This window comes from Ranitomeya variabilis, chromosome 2, assembly GCF_051348905.1.
Source record: "Ranitomeya variabilis isolate aRanVar5 chromosome 2, aRanVar5.hap1, whole genome shotgun sequence".
NCBI lineage: Eukaryota > Metazoa > Chordata > Amphibia > Anura > Dendrobatidae > Ranitomeya > Ranitomeya variabilis.
This window is the reverse complement of record NC_135233.1, coordinates 118096005-118112271: the sequence shown is the minus strand read 5'-3', so window position 1 is coordinate 118112271 and position 16267 is coordinate 118096005. Positions and strand designations below refer to the sequence as shown.

The following is a 16267-nucleotide window of genomic DNA, read 5'->3' as shown; positions in this document are numbered from 1 at the left end:
AATCAAGAATCTGCAAAAACCCTAGTCAATGCTTTCATCATTTCCCGCCTCTACTACTGCAACCTCCAGCTTTGTGGCCTCCCTTCTAACAGTCTTGCACGCCTCCAATCTATCCTAAACTCTGTTGCCTGACTATTCCATCCATCCCACCGCTATTCCATGGCCTCACCTCTCTGTCAATCCCTTCACCTTTCAGTAATTGGTCAGTATTTTACCTCAGTATTTGCATGCCAAAGCCAGGAGTGGGTGATAAATACAGAAGTGGTGATGTATTTCTATTTTACTTTTCCTCTGATTGTTCCACTCCTGGTTTTGGCTTACAAATACTGATGTAAAATACTGAACAAGAACTGAAGGTGTGAACGTGGCCTTACCCAGAGATTCCAGTTCAAAGCCCAAGCCATGGCATACAAAACCATACACAACCTGTCTCCTCAATACATCTATGACCTAGTCTCCCAGTACATACCTACACACAACCTCCAATCCTCACAAGATCTCCTTCTCTACTCCCCTCTTATCTCCTCTTCCCACAATCGCATACAATGTTTCTTCTGTGCATCCCCTCTACTCTGGAACTTTCTAACCCAACATATCAGACTCTTGCCTACCATGGAAACCTTCAAAAGGAACCTAAAGAACCACCTCTTCCTATAAGTCTACAGCCTATAGTAACCATCGTTCCACCATACCGCTGCATGACCAGCTCTACCTTACATACTGTATTCACTGTATTCTCACCCATCCCTTGTAGACTGTGAGCCCTCATGGACAGGGTCCTCTCTCCTCCTGTACCAGTCAGTGACTTGTACTGTTTAAGATTATTGTACTTTTTTTTTATTATGCATAACCCTTTTCACATGTAAAGAGCCATGGAATTAATGGCTCTTTAACAATAAATAGATAATAATAATAATACCGCTGTGCAGCTGCCAAAGAAAGGGAGTCAAGTAGCCCATCCTATAACAGAAGTTGTCAAAATGCTGCACAATTATACTATTTCTACTGTTGGAAAATTGATGCCACTTTAATGGTGTGGGGCAATAATTTTTGAAAAAGTTTGGACTCCAAGTTGAAGCTCCTTCATGTTTGTTGCCTGAATTTGGCAGAGCTCTCAGAGCACCAGGCCTACACCTGTTAGTCATCTACCTATTATTGCTTAATGTTTAATCTAGAAATGATGGTCTAAGCGCTGCCCAAGGCCCTATCACATGTATCCATGCTGGGCAATCATACTATTTGCTTTATGGGTAAATTGATGCCACTTTTCCAGTGTCTGCCCCTAATTTGACATGTTTTTGCATCTTTTGTCTATGCGTTTGGTTTTGCCTCCCATTGAATTCAATGGGGTCCGAATACGTTCATGAAATGTTCAGCAAACATCAGGACGCTTGCCAATCCAAACTGAACTGAAACTTGAAAGGTTCGCTCATCTCAAACCAACACTATTATCTTCCAGATTAACCCTATATTTGCAAGTTAAGAGCGTTATTCAACGTATCAGGTTCCTTTTAAAGATAACTTGTCATTAGATTCCATCCACATAAACTCTTAAGCACCACTAAATAGGCCTTGGAGAAATGAGTTTAAAAGTCCCAATTATAATCCAAAAATATCTTAGAAAATGTTTTATTGAGTCATTCATCATATGCTAATGAATTGTTAGACAGTGTCCACTACTTTAACATTGATGAACTATCCTTAGAATAGGTCATCAATGTCTGATCATAGGGGGTGCGACAGCTGGCACCCCCACCGATCAGCTGTTCTTGGTGTCGATGGCAGCTAGAACTGCTCAGTTATAGAATTGCAAAGCGCAGCTCCGTCTACTGTATAGTGGCCTTGGCCAGGAAATGCACATCTGCTCCCTATTCAAATCAATAGGGGGCAGTTGTGCAGTACCCAGCCGGGCGACTATACAGTAGATGGAACTGCACTGTGCAACTCCATAACTGAGCAGTAATGGCTGCTGCCGACACCGAGAACAGCTGATCAGTGCGGGTGCTAGCTGTCGCAGCTGACTGGGCAATCAACAGAGGACCAATTAGAGGGTGCGTTCAGCAGCTGATGAATGCTCACAATGGCCTAATTATATCTCCTATAATTCTACTGATACTACCCTGATTTTTCTGGATTGATGCGCTATGCCCCGACTGTTCTGATTAACCCCATTGTGCATTGGCCACTTACTTCTGCTTGACTCCCACCATAAAACATTCCACAGCTTTAAAATGCCAATATGACCATGACAATGCCGGTTAGTCATCTACGATTATAAGATACACAAATGGAGCTGTTTAGTTAAAAAGCATTTATTGAAAATATGTTATAATAGAGAGAAACACATAGCAAGTTAATAAAACAAACGGAGATTGAAAAGACTACAAAGGTGAAACAAGTGCTATGCTGTACATCCAGGTTATCTAATGACCAACACTTGATGTATTTGCGTTGTTCACTTTATCTTTATTTTGACAAGTGTGTTGAGGATATGATTTTGGGCACTTATATTACATAGATATAACAGGTTTTCCTCCTGCACTTGTACAGCCTTCCTCACAAACTGCACAGCTCGTTGATTCAAAATGGCAGCTGATAGAGGATTATGTGACCGCCCTTTCCATTACTATCATCCAATTGAGGATAATATTGAAAACAGCTTTCCAATGTGCAGTCAATTTGTTAGTTTGAAGAAAAAGTGGCCAATCCCTTTAGTTTTGCTCAAGTTATGTTTGGTGGAATATCAAGTAAATACACCAAAGTACTGTGAATTGTGTGTTTGGTTACTAGAACACCTCTTCTGCTCCACAATAAGCCATGACATGAAATGATGACATTTCACTATTAAAAAAGTTGTCCTCTACAATAAATAATGCCTGGATCGATTTAAACAATGGAAAGAAGTATTTTTGTAAATACGTCTTTTTGCCATTCTTGCCTGTGAGCGGTGCTATCGCTGACCGCTTACTGGGCTCTGGATACTGGGCTGTGACGTGAGGTGAAACACCGAGGGGGGTGCGTGCCATTGGGTCAAGCCACTGGGTACCCAGAACTTGACGCGATATCATCGGAAGTCAGAGCAGGCTGCAGCCAGGGTCACGTGATGCCCAGTGAGCGGTCAGCGATAGTGCCGCTCACAGGCAAGAATGGCAACAAGAGATATTTACAAAAATACTTCTTTCCACTGTTTAAATGGATCAGGGAATTATTTATTGTAGTGGACAACCACTTTAAGGACAAATTACTTTAAAGCATCCATGGCCTACACCTTAGTAAGTTGCTCTTTTCTTTACACATCGTATTTATATCTGTTCATACACATTGCCAGGGCACAGTAAAGAATTTGCATTATGAAAATATCATACGTCACAACATACATATAAGTTGTTTTCAGATGATAATTGTGTCACTGCCATACAAAAATATTATAACAATGTTGGTGTTCAAATTAAATGCACTGCCCAAAGTCATGTATACAGTAGTAGTAGCAGTAATAGTATTAGTAACAGAAATAGCATTAGCGGTAATATTAAAGCCAAGCAACCATGAATGTCAGTGCAATGTTTAACTCCAGGCCCTTTATAGTGGTAGTTATAGGGGTGCAGAGGACCGTTTTAAGCGGAAGAGTACTATCTGTGGTTTTAATGGATAGCAGTCATACCCATGTTATTCTATGGGGCTGTGCACATGTCCAATTTTTCCTCAGACCAAGTGGTCAGAAGAAAAAAAATCACAGCATGCACAATTTGATTCTGAGAATCGGATGCCACTCGCCCATTCATGTATATGGTTCCGTAGAAAAAAAATCAGACTGCATTTGGATGACATCTGTGTGTGGTCTGATTTTCATGGACTGACATAATGGAGAAGGTGGAGAAACGTTTTTTCCTTTTTCACTCCACCTCCAAGAAAATTGGATTCCACTCTCATCAAATTCTGAACAGAGCCTGATTAGCATAATCGGACCATTTTTCTTGGTTGGAGAGAAAACAGTCCTGCGACCCTAACCTAAAAAAAAATTGCCAAATATAAAGAGTTATAAAACCTAAGCTTCAACAGATTATTAATATTTAACAAGTAATAAAATAATACAAAAGAGGATTCAAGTCCTGAGAGCTGAGAAAAATGCATTAATGTGGTTCTCAAGCAGATGAAAATTATTTTTAAAAGACCAGAAGGAGCAAAACTGGACACCTGTAGCTCCTGTTCGGATGCTTACACAGTCTCCTCTGACTACTTATTCTTTGTTCCACCTTGACACAATAAAAATGGCTATAAATGCCCATTCACATAATCACTAGCCACATCAGCAACCTGCCTCATCTAGTAATTGTCTGGGGAAACATTAGTGGCCCTTTCTGATGAGTCCACGAAGAAATGACCATTGGCGACTAGGTAACAGATGAAATATGAGCTGCAGGGATCAGTGGGGGTGATTATTTGAAAAATAACTTTTTATCCACCATAGAACCCATTTACTTTGGAAAACTTTACCTTTCCTTGAAATTTGACTTAGGAGGAAAGTTACAGTATGCAAATATACATGTACAATATAATGCATCCCACTAAAAGTATTGGATAAACTTAACATATATTTTTTTTTACTTATCTGTTTTATGACATCAATTTGTGATATGACACAGTAGTTTTTGGGAGAGAAGCCCAACATAATCTTGTTTATGGTACATATATACATTGTACATGCTATCAGCAATTGTCAGAAACTGTTCATCTATAGTTTACAAATAACATAAACGTACAAACATTGCATACACTGTAGTTATTTCTTAGCACTTTTGGTCTTTAAAAATCAGTTTTTGATTTAAGGCGATCTCTTCCATCTTATTAGTGAGGCCACCGCATGGATCACATAAATCAAAGTGACAAGAAAGGAAAACACCTGCAAAATAGATGAAAATGCAATTTGAGAAGACAATAAATGACAGATATGTTATGCAATGCGTAGAATTTATAGGGGAGGTGAAGGGAAACATTCCATCCAGCACCAATGGCTTTCATGTCCTTATTGGCCCAAATGCTAAATTCTTCATCTCCAAAAGTGCAATAATTTTAACGAGTGTCAAAAGCGGGAAACTGTACAGTTATTACTAATATATTACTAGAGTTTTGCAATCTGTTTTAATTGTTTTACGCTTTGATGCCCCTTTTGCTTGCATTTTTGACTAGAAGAAACCCAATGCTTGTTATTCAGTAATAGGTTCAGGGTCGACCAGCTTATTTTACAATGTAGTCATAGATTGTGCCACATAGCTAAGTGTGAATATGTGTTTTAATTGAGAAAACAAACATTATATAAGAAAACTAATGCCAAATTAAGTTAGACGTTATGATAAAATAATACAGTAGTGCAATGCATATTAAATCCCTAAAAAAATAAGGAAATCACTTGGCTTTGAAGATCCCAAAGCTTCAGGAATCCTTCATTGTATGCACCAATTAAGTTCAAGACAGTATCACGAGCTGCCAACTTTACACCTAATCCTCAATATACCCTGATTATTTCTAGTTCCACTATGAGTCAATTCATTAATGAAAACTCTTTAAAGGGAACTTGATATGGTGATCCAATGGGGTTGCCTAGACCATCCTCCTGTGAACCTGATAATTTGCCACTGGTTGAAGTAAATGACATACTCTACAATGTCTACAGAAAGCTGCCTCACATTATCACTGTTGAGCTAAAGTATTTTCCATTCACTTTGTGGTGCCCTGCCCAGCTCATGCTCCTGGAGACACACACTCGTAAATTAGGGGGGCTCTCATCACTACAGAAATGCCAAACTTGTGGGCGCTAAATGTTATTTAGGCACACTGAGGTTCAGAAGGGAGGGGGCATTTAGATTCAGGAGTGCAGAATTCTCTGGATTTGCCATAGCACTTTTCCAGAGCCTTTGTACTATTAGTAACGTGGAAGCCAACTATATTTCCGTTAATAGATGATGGACCTGAGTGAAGGCTTGCGTTTTTTGTGGCTTGATTTGAAGCTTTTGTTTGGAACATTTTCCTTAACGTTTGGGATCATATTTATTCTGTGCTCTACGCTGAACAGTTATACTGAGGTTTCCTTCTAAATCTCTGAGTGACGTGACTCATATGAAACCCCCGATGAATCCATTCACTATAATGAGGCAGCAGAGTTACTCTCGACTCCGTCTGACCTCTGTTCAGCGGCGTACTTTTTTGAGGTGCACAAAACTGTGTTTGACAACACATTTATGTTTGCTTAAAAAGACGGACACCGCCGGATCACAGACCAGACGGCGTCTACAGTGCCTCCATGTGCCTCATTATAGGGAGTCTTCCGCCAGGCGTTCTGTCTGAATAACATATTTCAGGGATTTACATGGAAACTCTGGTATAAGCCAATTTTTGTCAAGGCTGTGATGGTTCCAAAAGTGCCCACAGTCTAAAAGCATGTTAGAAAAATAAAACAACAGAAAAAAAGGCATAATTACCACAGCAGCAATGTTCTCTTGATACTGCTTTAAGGGGAAACCAGAAGTTGATGATGAAATTGTTGCAACAGCCTGGAGCACCGATGCACTGAGGTAGAAGAGAGATGCAACGTAGTGATAAAAGGCATCCTGTAAGAAAAAAAATCATACTGAAAATTATTACTTAACTTTACATCTTGTGAGGCTGTGGCCTCTGATACAGCTAGGTGGCGCTGTTTGTTCTCCCCAGAATGTGCATACAGACGGATGAAGTCCATAGGTGTGCATGAGAGTCACGGATTTCCGTTCCGGGTTTTCCATGTGGCTGAAGGCGTTTGTGTGTGTGCGTTTAAAAACCCTGCAGTAAGGGGTATGGGTGTGTCAGGTGTGCAAGGTGCATGTCAGTGTCAGTCTGGTGTGTGCCAGCACCCAGGGCAGCTGAATAGCCTGGCACCCGCAGCGTACACAGAGATGCAAGTCGTCCATGGTACTGGTCTCGGATGTGGACAGTCCTGTGCCCGGAGGTGGATGTCCTGTGCCCGAAGGAGTCGGATGTGGACAGTCCTGTGCCCGGAGGTGGATGTCCTGTGCCCGAAATAGGACAAGCATGTGCAATGATTGCAAACAGGTGGATATGGTGCCTGACTGCTATCCGGAGGATATCCTGAACTGTGTACGTCTGTGTGAGTAAAGAGTCTGTAAAGAGACTGTGATACAGCGATGCAGGACACCCACGAGAACTAGTCAGAGGGGGCTGGCGTGTGTAGTGTCTGCAACATATGAGGCTGTGTGTATGGAGACGTATAGAGACTGTGAGATGGCGTGCGGTCACCCAGGGAAACTGGACAAGGGAAGTCTGGCCTGTTTAGGGACCGCAAATCTAAAGCCATGTGATATGTATTGTTTTGAACTGGTGTAAACTGGTCACTGATAATATCCACTGAAGTTATATGCATTTATGTGAATTGGACTTTAATGCTGTGAAGAAACACATTAAAAGAGACTTTTGTGTTTGAATTTGTGGGTCACTGCTTCTTCACTGCGTACGATGCTACTGCAGCTTTACAATCTATTCCACAGAAAGTGTCACATAGCTTTGGTTTACAAGGGGAGATGCAATGAGAAATAGTCATGAACAACTTTTTTTTACTTCAAAAATAAATGCTAATTTGGTTTAGGGGTTTGCGTTACAACAGGCAGTGGATTATGCAGTATCTTAACCCTCATGTGTATGTAACAAGGTTGTCCGAGGTGATAGTCCCAGCCGAGTCAACTAAGCCACAGTCAGTAGACACCCCGGCACCTTGTACAGAAATAGGCAGGACAAACGTAGTCCAGACACAGCTGCAGTCCAACAGGGAATGAAATTAAATAACAGAGATGAAGTGAAGTACAACAATGGCTTCCTGCCTTTCCCTAGCAATGTACGTGGCCATTCCTACAACAGCCATGGTGGCCGGTAGAAGTAGTCCATATGCCGTGATCTGGACTCTTAAAGTCCCTTCGGCGGGGCCCTCACCAAGTCCTGGGGCACATGTTGCGGTCCTTAAGTCATGGGCAACAGACTCTATCCTCTCCGGGGGTCTGGCAATGCCCGTGTCACTGTCCTTTAGTCTGTGGCAACAGATTCTTCCCCTCCTGGGGTTTGGCAATGCTCCGGCTGCTGCACATCTGCTCAGGGTAAACGTGCCGGAGCTACTGACTGGAAGCAGGAGCTTCCTGCTCCTTAGAGGCTGCTGGCTCAGCCCACAAAGTAACCCTTTGCTATCCCTGCCTCTAAAATGTACAGGGTAACACAATACAGTTCAACAGCAATTAAAAGGGAACTCCCCACAACACCTAAATACACACATAATGCAGTATACTACATAGTAGGATAACATATTGACATATGACAGCACATAGTTAACATATGAAACATAACATCTTCTCATGGGAACGAGAGAGGGAGCATAGAGGTCTTCCACCGCCTCCTTACATGTACATCCAGAGTAGTTACCTCTGCATACATCCTAAACATTTTCTTTAAGATATTGATGCATTTTACCCTTTATGGATCAAATACTTTCAGATTAAATGATCAAAAACAAAAATTTACCTTTTGAAATTTCTTATTCTAAAGGTGGATATTTTTTGCTTTGTACTTCAGCTAAATATTGTTTTTTTTCTAATTGTACTACAATTGGGGATTTAATATGGAATATTAAAATGGCAAAAAAGGTTTTTAAAATAAAAATTTATCTTTTTCCTTTTATAATGTAATATAATTGCTTTAACCAAAAAATCTTCTCATTGAAAAATGTAATGATACTAAATTATTAGGTGTCGAGTTCCCGCCTCTGCACAGGGGGAATCTCGAGCCATCTCCGCTGCAGGCTCCCATCCTTCTCCAGTCGCAGTGGAGCCTGCTCAGCGGAGACGTTGGTCCCAGCGTCTGGCTCAGGCAGATACTCTGTGCCTGGTTACTGCTGTTCTTCCAGGTTCTGCCATTATAGCCAATACTGGTCAGCGGCGAAGAGTCTCTTCTGGGACCAAGTCCTGCTGTCCTTCTACTGAGCATGCCCAAGGGAGGACCTTCCATTGGAGGTCTGGGGTCACATGCTCAGGTCCTGTAGCAGCTCCCATTGGACCACTTGGAAGGTCCTTGTCTGCTGCAGCTATATAAGGTTCGCATGGCCGCACGGCCATGCGCTAGGATCAGCCTATGTTATGAGCTTTAGCTATTCAGTGGTCTTGTCTGCTTGTGGTCAGGGTCTGGCTGAAATAAGCCACTAGAATACCGGCACCTCTGGTGAGGAGTTTGTATGGTGAATTCAGGGCTGGCGTAAAGCCATTAGAATTCCAGCTCCACCGGAGAGGACGTGTTTGTGTGCTTGCTACTCCCTGACCACTGATTGCTTTTGCTCTGTTAGGCAGCTGTGTTCTGCTGTGACACTAACAGGGCACAGCATTTTCCCTTCTGTGCCACTCTGTGAAGTAACAGAGTGCGCTCATACCGCCATATTGTGCCGCCATTTGCTAGCAGCAGGTTTGACTCCTGCACGGTGGACCCCGGGCTGCAAACGCACCAATAATAATATCTAAATACACTCGGTGCATTCCGCCAGCCCTAACATAATCCTAGCGCCAGGGTCTGGCTAGCAATGGGGGACAAACAGCAATCGTTGTGGTACATCCAGCAGCTGGAGGGCAGGTTGGCGGCTCTCGAGCGCACAATCTGAGCTGTGGATGTTACCGCAGTAGCTGTTCAGGCTGCTAGCATGGCTGCAGCAACTTTGTCCACTTTCACCCTTGCTCCGACCCTATCTCACCTCCTGCTGCCAAAAATTTTTCTGGTGATGGCAAATCTTGTAGGGGTTTCATGAGCCAGTGCTCTATACACCTCGATCTCCTGGCTGCACGCTTCCCTACAGAGCGGGCAAAGGTGGGATTCATTATGTCGAGTCAGGTTTCGCGAAATCCGACTTTCTCAAAAGTCAGGTCGGGCGAAATCGGCCGATTATTGCAAAAAGTCGGGGGCCGACCGAAACACGAAACCCAATGCAAGTCAATAGGGAATCAAAGTCGGCAGTGAGTGGAGGACAGGAAAACACCTAAAGTGCCCATTTTAATGCCAAAAACATCAATTCTTATTACTTAAGCTTGTCAATCTTAATTTACCTTATAATAATAGTTAGTCATTGAAAATTGGGGGTCATTTGACTAAAGTTGTGGGGGGTAGGGCTGGTTCGTTTTTCGTGGGCCCAGGAAACGTGGACTATGTCATGGTGGTGGAGCAGGGAGAGGTAAGTATTTCAACTTTGCAAGTGCTGTGATCCTGAGCAAGCAGGGGAGTCCACTCGTTCGCATTGGCACTGTGCCAGTGACGTCGCCAACGAGTATACCCCCACCTGATGAAGGAACCTGCACTTTCATCTGCACCTTCCTCTTTGTCCCCATGTAAGGTGGTATAGTATGCGGGAAGGGGAACCTGACATTCAGCAGGGTCAGATTCTGGCTGTGTAGAGTGCAAGGGGAATGTAGTGGTCTGGGTCAAAGCACCAGCAGACTCATCTAGCAGTGGCTGGGCAATAGGCAGGATGAGGAGGAAACACAGATATAGGCCCAAATAATAAGGTAGGCTAAATGCAGTTCAAATGTGGTAACAGGACTAAACAGGTGGCATTGCTTTGTTCAGTGGAGGACAACTGTAATGAGTGGCAGACACAGTTAGTAGGCCCAAGTAATAAAGTGGGCCAAATGCAGTTCGAAATTGGTAACAAGAGTAAACAGGCGGCACTGCTTTGTTCAGTGGAGGAGAAAAGCAAGGAGCGGCAGACACCATTAGTAGGCCCAACCAAACAAGTAGGCCAAATGCAGTTTAATATCCGAAACAGGATGAAAATTGAGGCTCAGCTTTGTTCAGTGGAGCAGAAAAGCAAGGAGCGGCAGACACCGTTAGTAGGCCCAACCAAACAAGTAGGCCAAATGCAGTGTAATATCCGAAACAGGATGAAAATTGAGGCTCAGCTTTGTTCAGTGAAAGAGAAAAGCAAGGAGCAGCAGACACCGTTAGTAGGCCCAACCAAACAAGTAGGCCAAATGCAGTTTAATATCCGAAACAGGATGAAAATTGAGGCTCAGCTTTGTTCAGTGGAGGAGAAAAGCAAGGAGCGGCAGACACCGTTCATAGGCCCAACCAAACCAGTAGGCCAAATGCAGTTTAATATCCGAAACAGGATGAAAATTGAGGCTCAGCTTTGTTCAGTGGAGGAGAAAAGCAAGGAGCGGCAGACACCGTTAGTAAGCCCAACCAAACAAGTAGGCCAAATGCAGTGTAATATCCAAAACAGGATGAAAATTGAGGCTCAGCTTTGTTCAGTGGAGGAGAAAAGCAAGGAGCGGCAGACACTTTGTAGGCCCAACCAAACAAGTGGGCCAAATGCAGTTTAATATCCGAAACAGGAAGAAAATTGAGGCTCAGCTTTGTTCAGTGGAGGAGAAAAGAAAGGAGCCGCAGACACCGTTAGTAGGCCCAACCAAACAAGTAGGCCAAATGCAGTTTAATATCCGAAACAGGATGAAAATTGAGGCTCAGCTTTGTTCAGTGGAGGAGAAAAGCAAGGAGCGGCAGACACCGTTAGTAGGCCCAACCAAACAAGTAGGCCAAATGCAGTTTAATATCTGAAACAGGATGAAAATTGAGGCTCAGCTTTGTTCAGTGGAGGAGAAAAGCAAGGAGCGGCAGACACCATTAGTAGGCCCAACCAAACAAGTAGGCCAAATGCAGTGGAATATCCGAAACAGGATGAAAATTGAGGCTCAGCTTTGTTCAGTGGAGGAGAACAACAAGCAGTGGCAGACACCGTTAGTAGGCCCAACCAAACAAGTGGGCCAAATGCAGTTTTAATATTCGAAACAGGAGTAATCAGGTGGCACTGCTTTGTTCAGTGGAGGAGAACAACAAGCAGCGGCAGACACCGTTAGTAGGCCGAACCAAACAAGTAGGCCAAATGCAGTTTAATATTCGAAACAGGAGTAAACAGGCGGCATAGCTTTGTGCAGTGGAGGACAGCTGTAATGAGTGGTGCAGATACAGTTTGTAGGCCCACATTAAAAAAGTAGGCTCCAAGCAGTTAAAAAGTGGTAACAGGAGTAAACTGGCGGCATTGGTTTGTTCAGTGGAGGTCAACTGTAAAGAGTGGCGCAGACAGACTTAGTAGGCCTAAAATAAAAAAGAAGGTTCAATGCAGTTCAAAATCGGTTACAGGAGTACGCAGGCGGCATAGCGTTGTTCAGCAGAGGATGATTGTAAGGAGTGGCGCAGACAGACACAGATAGTAGGCCTAAAATAAAAAAGTAGGCTTAATGCAGTTCAAAACTGGTAACAGGAGTAAACTGGCGGCATAGGTTTGTTCAGCGGAGGACGATTGTAAGGAGTGGCGCAGACAGACACAGGTAGCAGGCCTAAAATAAAAAAGTTGGCTCAATGCAGTTGTAAACTGGTAACAGAAGTAAACTGACGGCATAGGTTTGTTCAGCGGAGGATGATTGTAAGGAGTGGCGTAGACAGACACAGGTAGTACGCTTAAAATAAAATTGTAGGCTCAATGCAGTTCTAAACTGGTAACAGGAGTAAACTGGCGGCATAGGTTTGTTCAGAGGAGGATGATTGTAAGGAGTGGCGCAGACAGACACAGGTAGTAGGCCTAAAATAAAAAAGTAGGCTCAATGCAGTTCAAAATAGGTTACAGGAGTAAACTGGCGGCATAGGTTTGTTCAGCGGAGGACGATTGTAAGGAGTGGTGCAGACAGACACAGGTAGTAGGCCTAAAATAAAAAAAATTGGCTCAATGCAGTTCAAAATTGGTTACAGGAGTACGCAGGCGGCATAGCTTTGTTCAGCGGAGGACAAGTGTAAGGAGTGGCTGACACACTTAGTAGGCCAAAATAATAAAGTGAGGTAAATGTCTGCCAAAAAAAATGTTCATAAATAAACAGGTGGCATAGCTAGGTACAGGGGTGGGTGTTATGATCCTCAGTGGCTTAGGATCACAAATCTAACCAGCTAAGTAGAAGATAATAGGACGAGCTCTGGGGATGTGGTAACTGGACTGACCGCAAACCTGATCCTAACCGCACACACTATAGGTAGCCGTGGAACGTTTCCTGAAATCCTAGACGTCTCTTCACGGCCTGAGAAACTGACTACCCCTAAAGAGAAAGTAAAGACCTCACTTGCCTCAGAGAAATAACCCCAAAGATATAGAAGCCCCCCACAAATAATAACGGTGAGTTAAGAGGAAAAGACAAACGCAGAGATGAAACAGGTTAAGCAAATGAGGCCCGCTAACGTTAGATAGCAGAAAATAGCAAGGGATCTGTGCGGTCAGTAAAAAACCCTATGCAAAAATATCCACGCAGAGAATGCGAGAACCCCCACACCAACTAACGATGTGGGGGGAGCAACTCAGCACCCCAGAGCACCAGCAAGCAGGGAAATCACATATTAGCAAGCTGGACCAAACACATCATATACTAGGAAACATCTTGAACACAGATGAGCAAAAATAAGCAAACAAAACTTAGCTTCTCTTGGAGAGACTGATAACGGATGTAGACAGGAGCAATCAGAATAGCACTGAATACAACGACAACAGGCAAGGAATGAAGGACCAGGTGGATTAAATAGGAAACCTGACTAGCAGATGACGAGACAGCTGATCCCAGCCAGAAACCTGCAGAATAACAAAAAGAGCCACCAGGGGGAGCCCAAAGAGAGAACTCACACAGTACCACTCACGACCACCGGAGGGAGCCCGGAAACAGAGTTCACAACAGTACCCCCACCCCTTGAGGAGGGGTCCCCGAACCCTCACCAGAACCCCCAGGGCGATCAGGGTGAGCCACATGGAAGACACGAACCAAATCGGCCGCATGAACTTCAGAGGCAACAACCAAGGAATTTTCCTCCTGACCATAGCCCTTCCACTTAACCAAATACTGAAGCCTCCGTCTTGAAATACGAGAATCCAAGATCTTCTCCACCACGTATTCCAATTCTCCCTCAACCAGCACCGGAGCAGGAGGCTCAACAAAAGGAACCACAGGCACCACATACCTCCGCAACAAAGACCTATGGAACACATTATGGATGGTAAACGATGCTGGGAGGTCCAAACGAAATGACACAGGGTTGAATATTTCCAAAATTTTATAAGGACCGATAAAACGAGGTTTAAACTTAGGAGAAGAAACCTTCATAGGAACATAACGAAAAGACAACCACACCAATTCCCCCACACGAAGTCGGGGACCCACACAGCGACAACGGTTAGCAAAGCGCTGAGCCTTCTCTTGTGACAACGTCAAATTGTCCACCACATGGTTCCAAATCTGCTGCAACCTATCCACCACAGAATCCACCCCAGGACAGTCAGAAGACTCAACCTGACCCGAGGAAAAACGAGGATGAAAACCAGAATTACAAAAAAAAGGCGAAACCAAAGTAGCTGAACTAGCCCGATTATTAAGGGCAAACTCGGCCAATGGCAAAAAAGTCACCCAATCATCCTGGTCAGCAGAAACAAAACATCTTAAATACGTTTCTAAGGTCTGGTTAGTTCGCTCGGTTTGGCCATTCGTCTGAGGATGGAAGGCCGACGAAAAAGATAAATCAATGCCCATCTTAGCACAAAAGGACCGCCAAAATCTGGACACAAACTGGGATCCTCTGTCAGACACAATGTTTTCAGGGATGCCGTGCAGACGAACCACATTCTGAAAGAATAGCGGAACCAAATCGGAGGAAGAAGGCAACTTAGGCAAGGGCACCAAATGGACCATTTTAGAAAAACAATCACAAACCACCCAGATGACAGACATTCTCTGAGAGACCGGAAGATCCGAAATAAAATCCATGGAAATATGCGTCCAAGGCCTCTAAGGAACCGGCAAAGGCAAAAGCAAACCACTGGCACGAGAACAGCAAGGCTTAGCCCGAGCACAAATCCCACAGGACTGCACAAAGGAACGCACATCCCGCGACAAGGAAGGCCACCAGAAGGATCTAGCCACCAAATCTCTGGTACCAAAAATCCCAGGATGACCCGCCAACACCGAAGAATGGACCTCGGAAATAACTCTGCTGGTCCATCTATCTGGGACAAACAGTCTCACTGATGGACAACGGTCAGGTCTATCCGCCTGAAATTCCTGTGACACTCGTCGCAAATCTGGGGAAATGGCAGACAAAATTACCCCCTCTTTGAGGATACCAGCCAGCTCAGAAACTCCAGGGGAGTCAGGCACAAAACTCCTAGAAAGAGCATCAGCCTTCACGTTCTTCGAACCAGGAAGGTACGAGACCACGAAATCGAAACGTGAGAAAAACAACAACCAACGAGCCTGTCTAGGATTCAACTGCTTGGCGGACTCAAGATAAATCAAATTTTTATGATCAGTCAAGACCACCACTCGATGCTTAGATCCCTCTAGCCAGCGTCGCCACTCCTCAAATGCCCACTTCATTGCCAACAACTCCCGATTACCAACATCATAATTTCGCTCAGCCGGCGAAAATTTTCTTGAAAAGAAGGCACATGGCTTCATCACAGAGCAATCAGAGCTTCTCTGTGACAAAACAGCCCCTACTCCAATTTCAGAAGCATCAACCTCGACCTGGAAGGGAAGAGAGACATCTGGCTGACATAAAACTGGAGCCGAAGAAAACCGGCGCTTCAGCTCCTGAAAGGCCTCAACGGCCGCAGGAGACCAGTTAGTCACATCAGAACCCTTCTTGGTCAAATCCGTCAAAGGTTTAACCACACCAGAAAAATTAGCAATGAAGCGACGGTAAAAATTAGCAAAACCCAAGAACTTCTGAAGACTCTTAACCGATGTAGGTTGAGTTCAATCATGAATAGCCTGGACCTTGACTGGGTCTATCTCAATAGAAGAAGGAGAAAAAATAAAGCCCAAAAAGGAAACTTTCTGGACTCCGAAGAGACATTTGGAACCCTTCACAAATAAGGCATTGGCACGCAGGACCTGAAATACCATCCTGACCTGCTTCACATGGGATTCCCAATCATCTGAAAAGACCAAAATATCATCCAGATACACAATCATAAATTTATCCAGATATTCTCGGAAGATATCGTGCATGAAGGACTGAAACACAGAAGGGGCATTAGAAAGTCCAAATGGCATCACCAAGGACTCAAAATGGCCTTCGGGCGTATTAAATGCTGTTTTCCATTCATCGCCCTGCTTTATACGCACAAGATTATACGCACCGCGAAGATCTATCTTGGTGAACCAACTAGACCCCC

At 43.9% G+C, this 16267-nt stretch overlaps 1 protein-coding gene across 1 annotated transcript in view; it reads right to left on the bottom strand.

Annotated features, from left to right (window-relative positions):
* Positions 1–2296: 2296 nt before the first annotated feature.
* MAL (mal, T cell differentiation protein (MAL blood group)) overlaps positions 2297–16267 on the bottom strand; it is a 106579-nt gene continuing 92608 nt past the window's right edge. Inside the window, exons 3-4 of the mRNA XM_077282891.1 lie at positions 6477–6605; positions 2297–4900 (exon numbers count right to left, since the gene is read on the bottom strand). Coding sequence (XP_077139006.1) covers positions 4823–4900; positions 6477–6605 — 207 coding nt within the window. The 3' untranslated portion in view covers positions 2297–4822. The remainder of the gene's footprint in view (positions 4901–6476; positions 6606–16267) is intronic.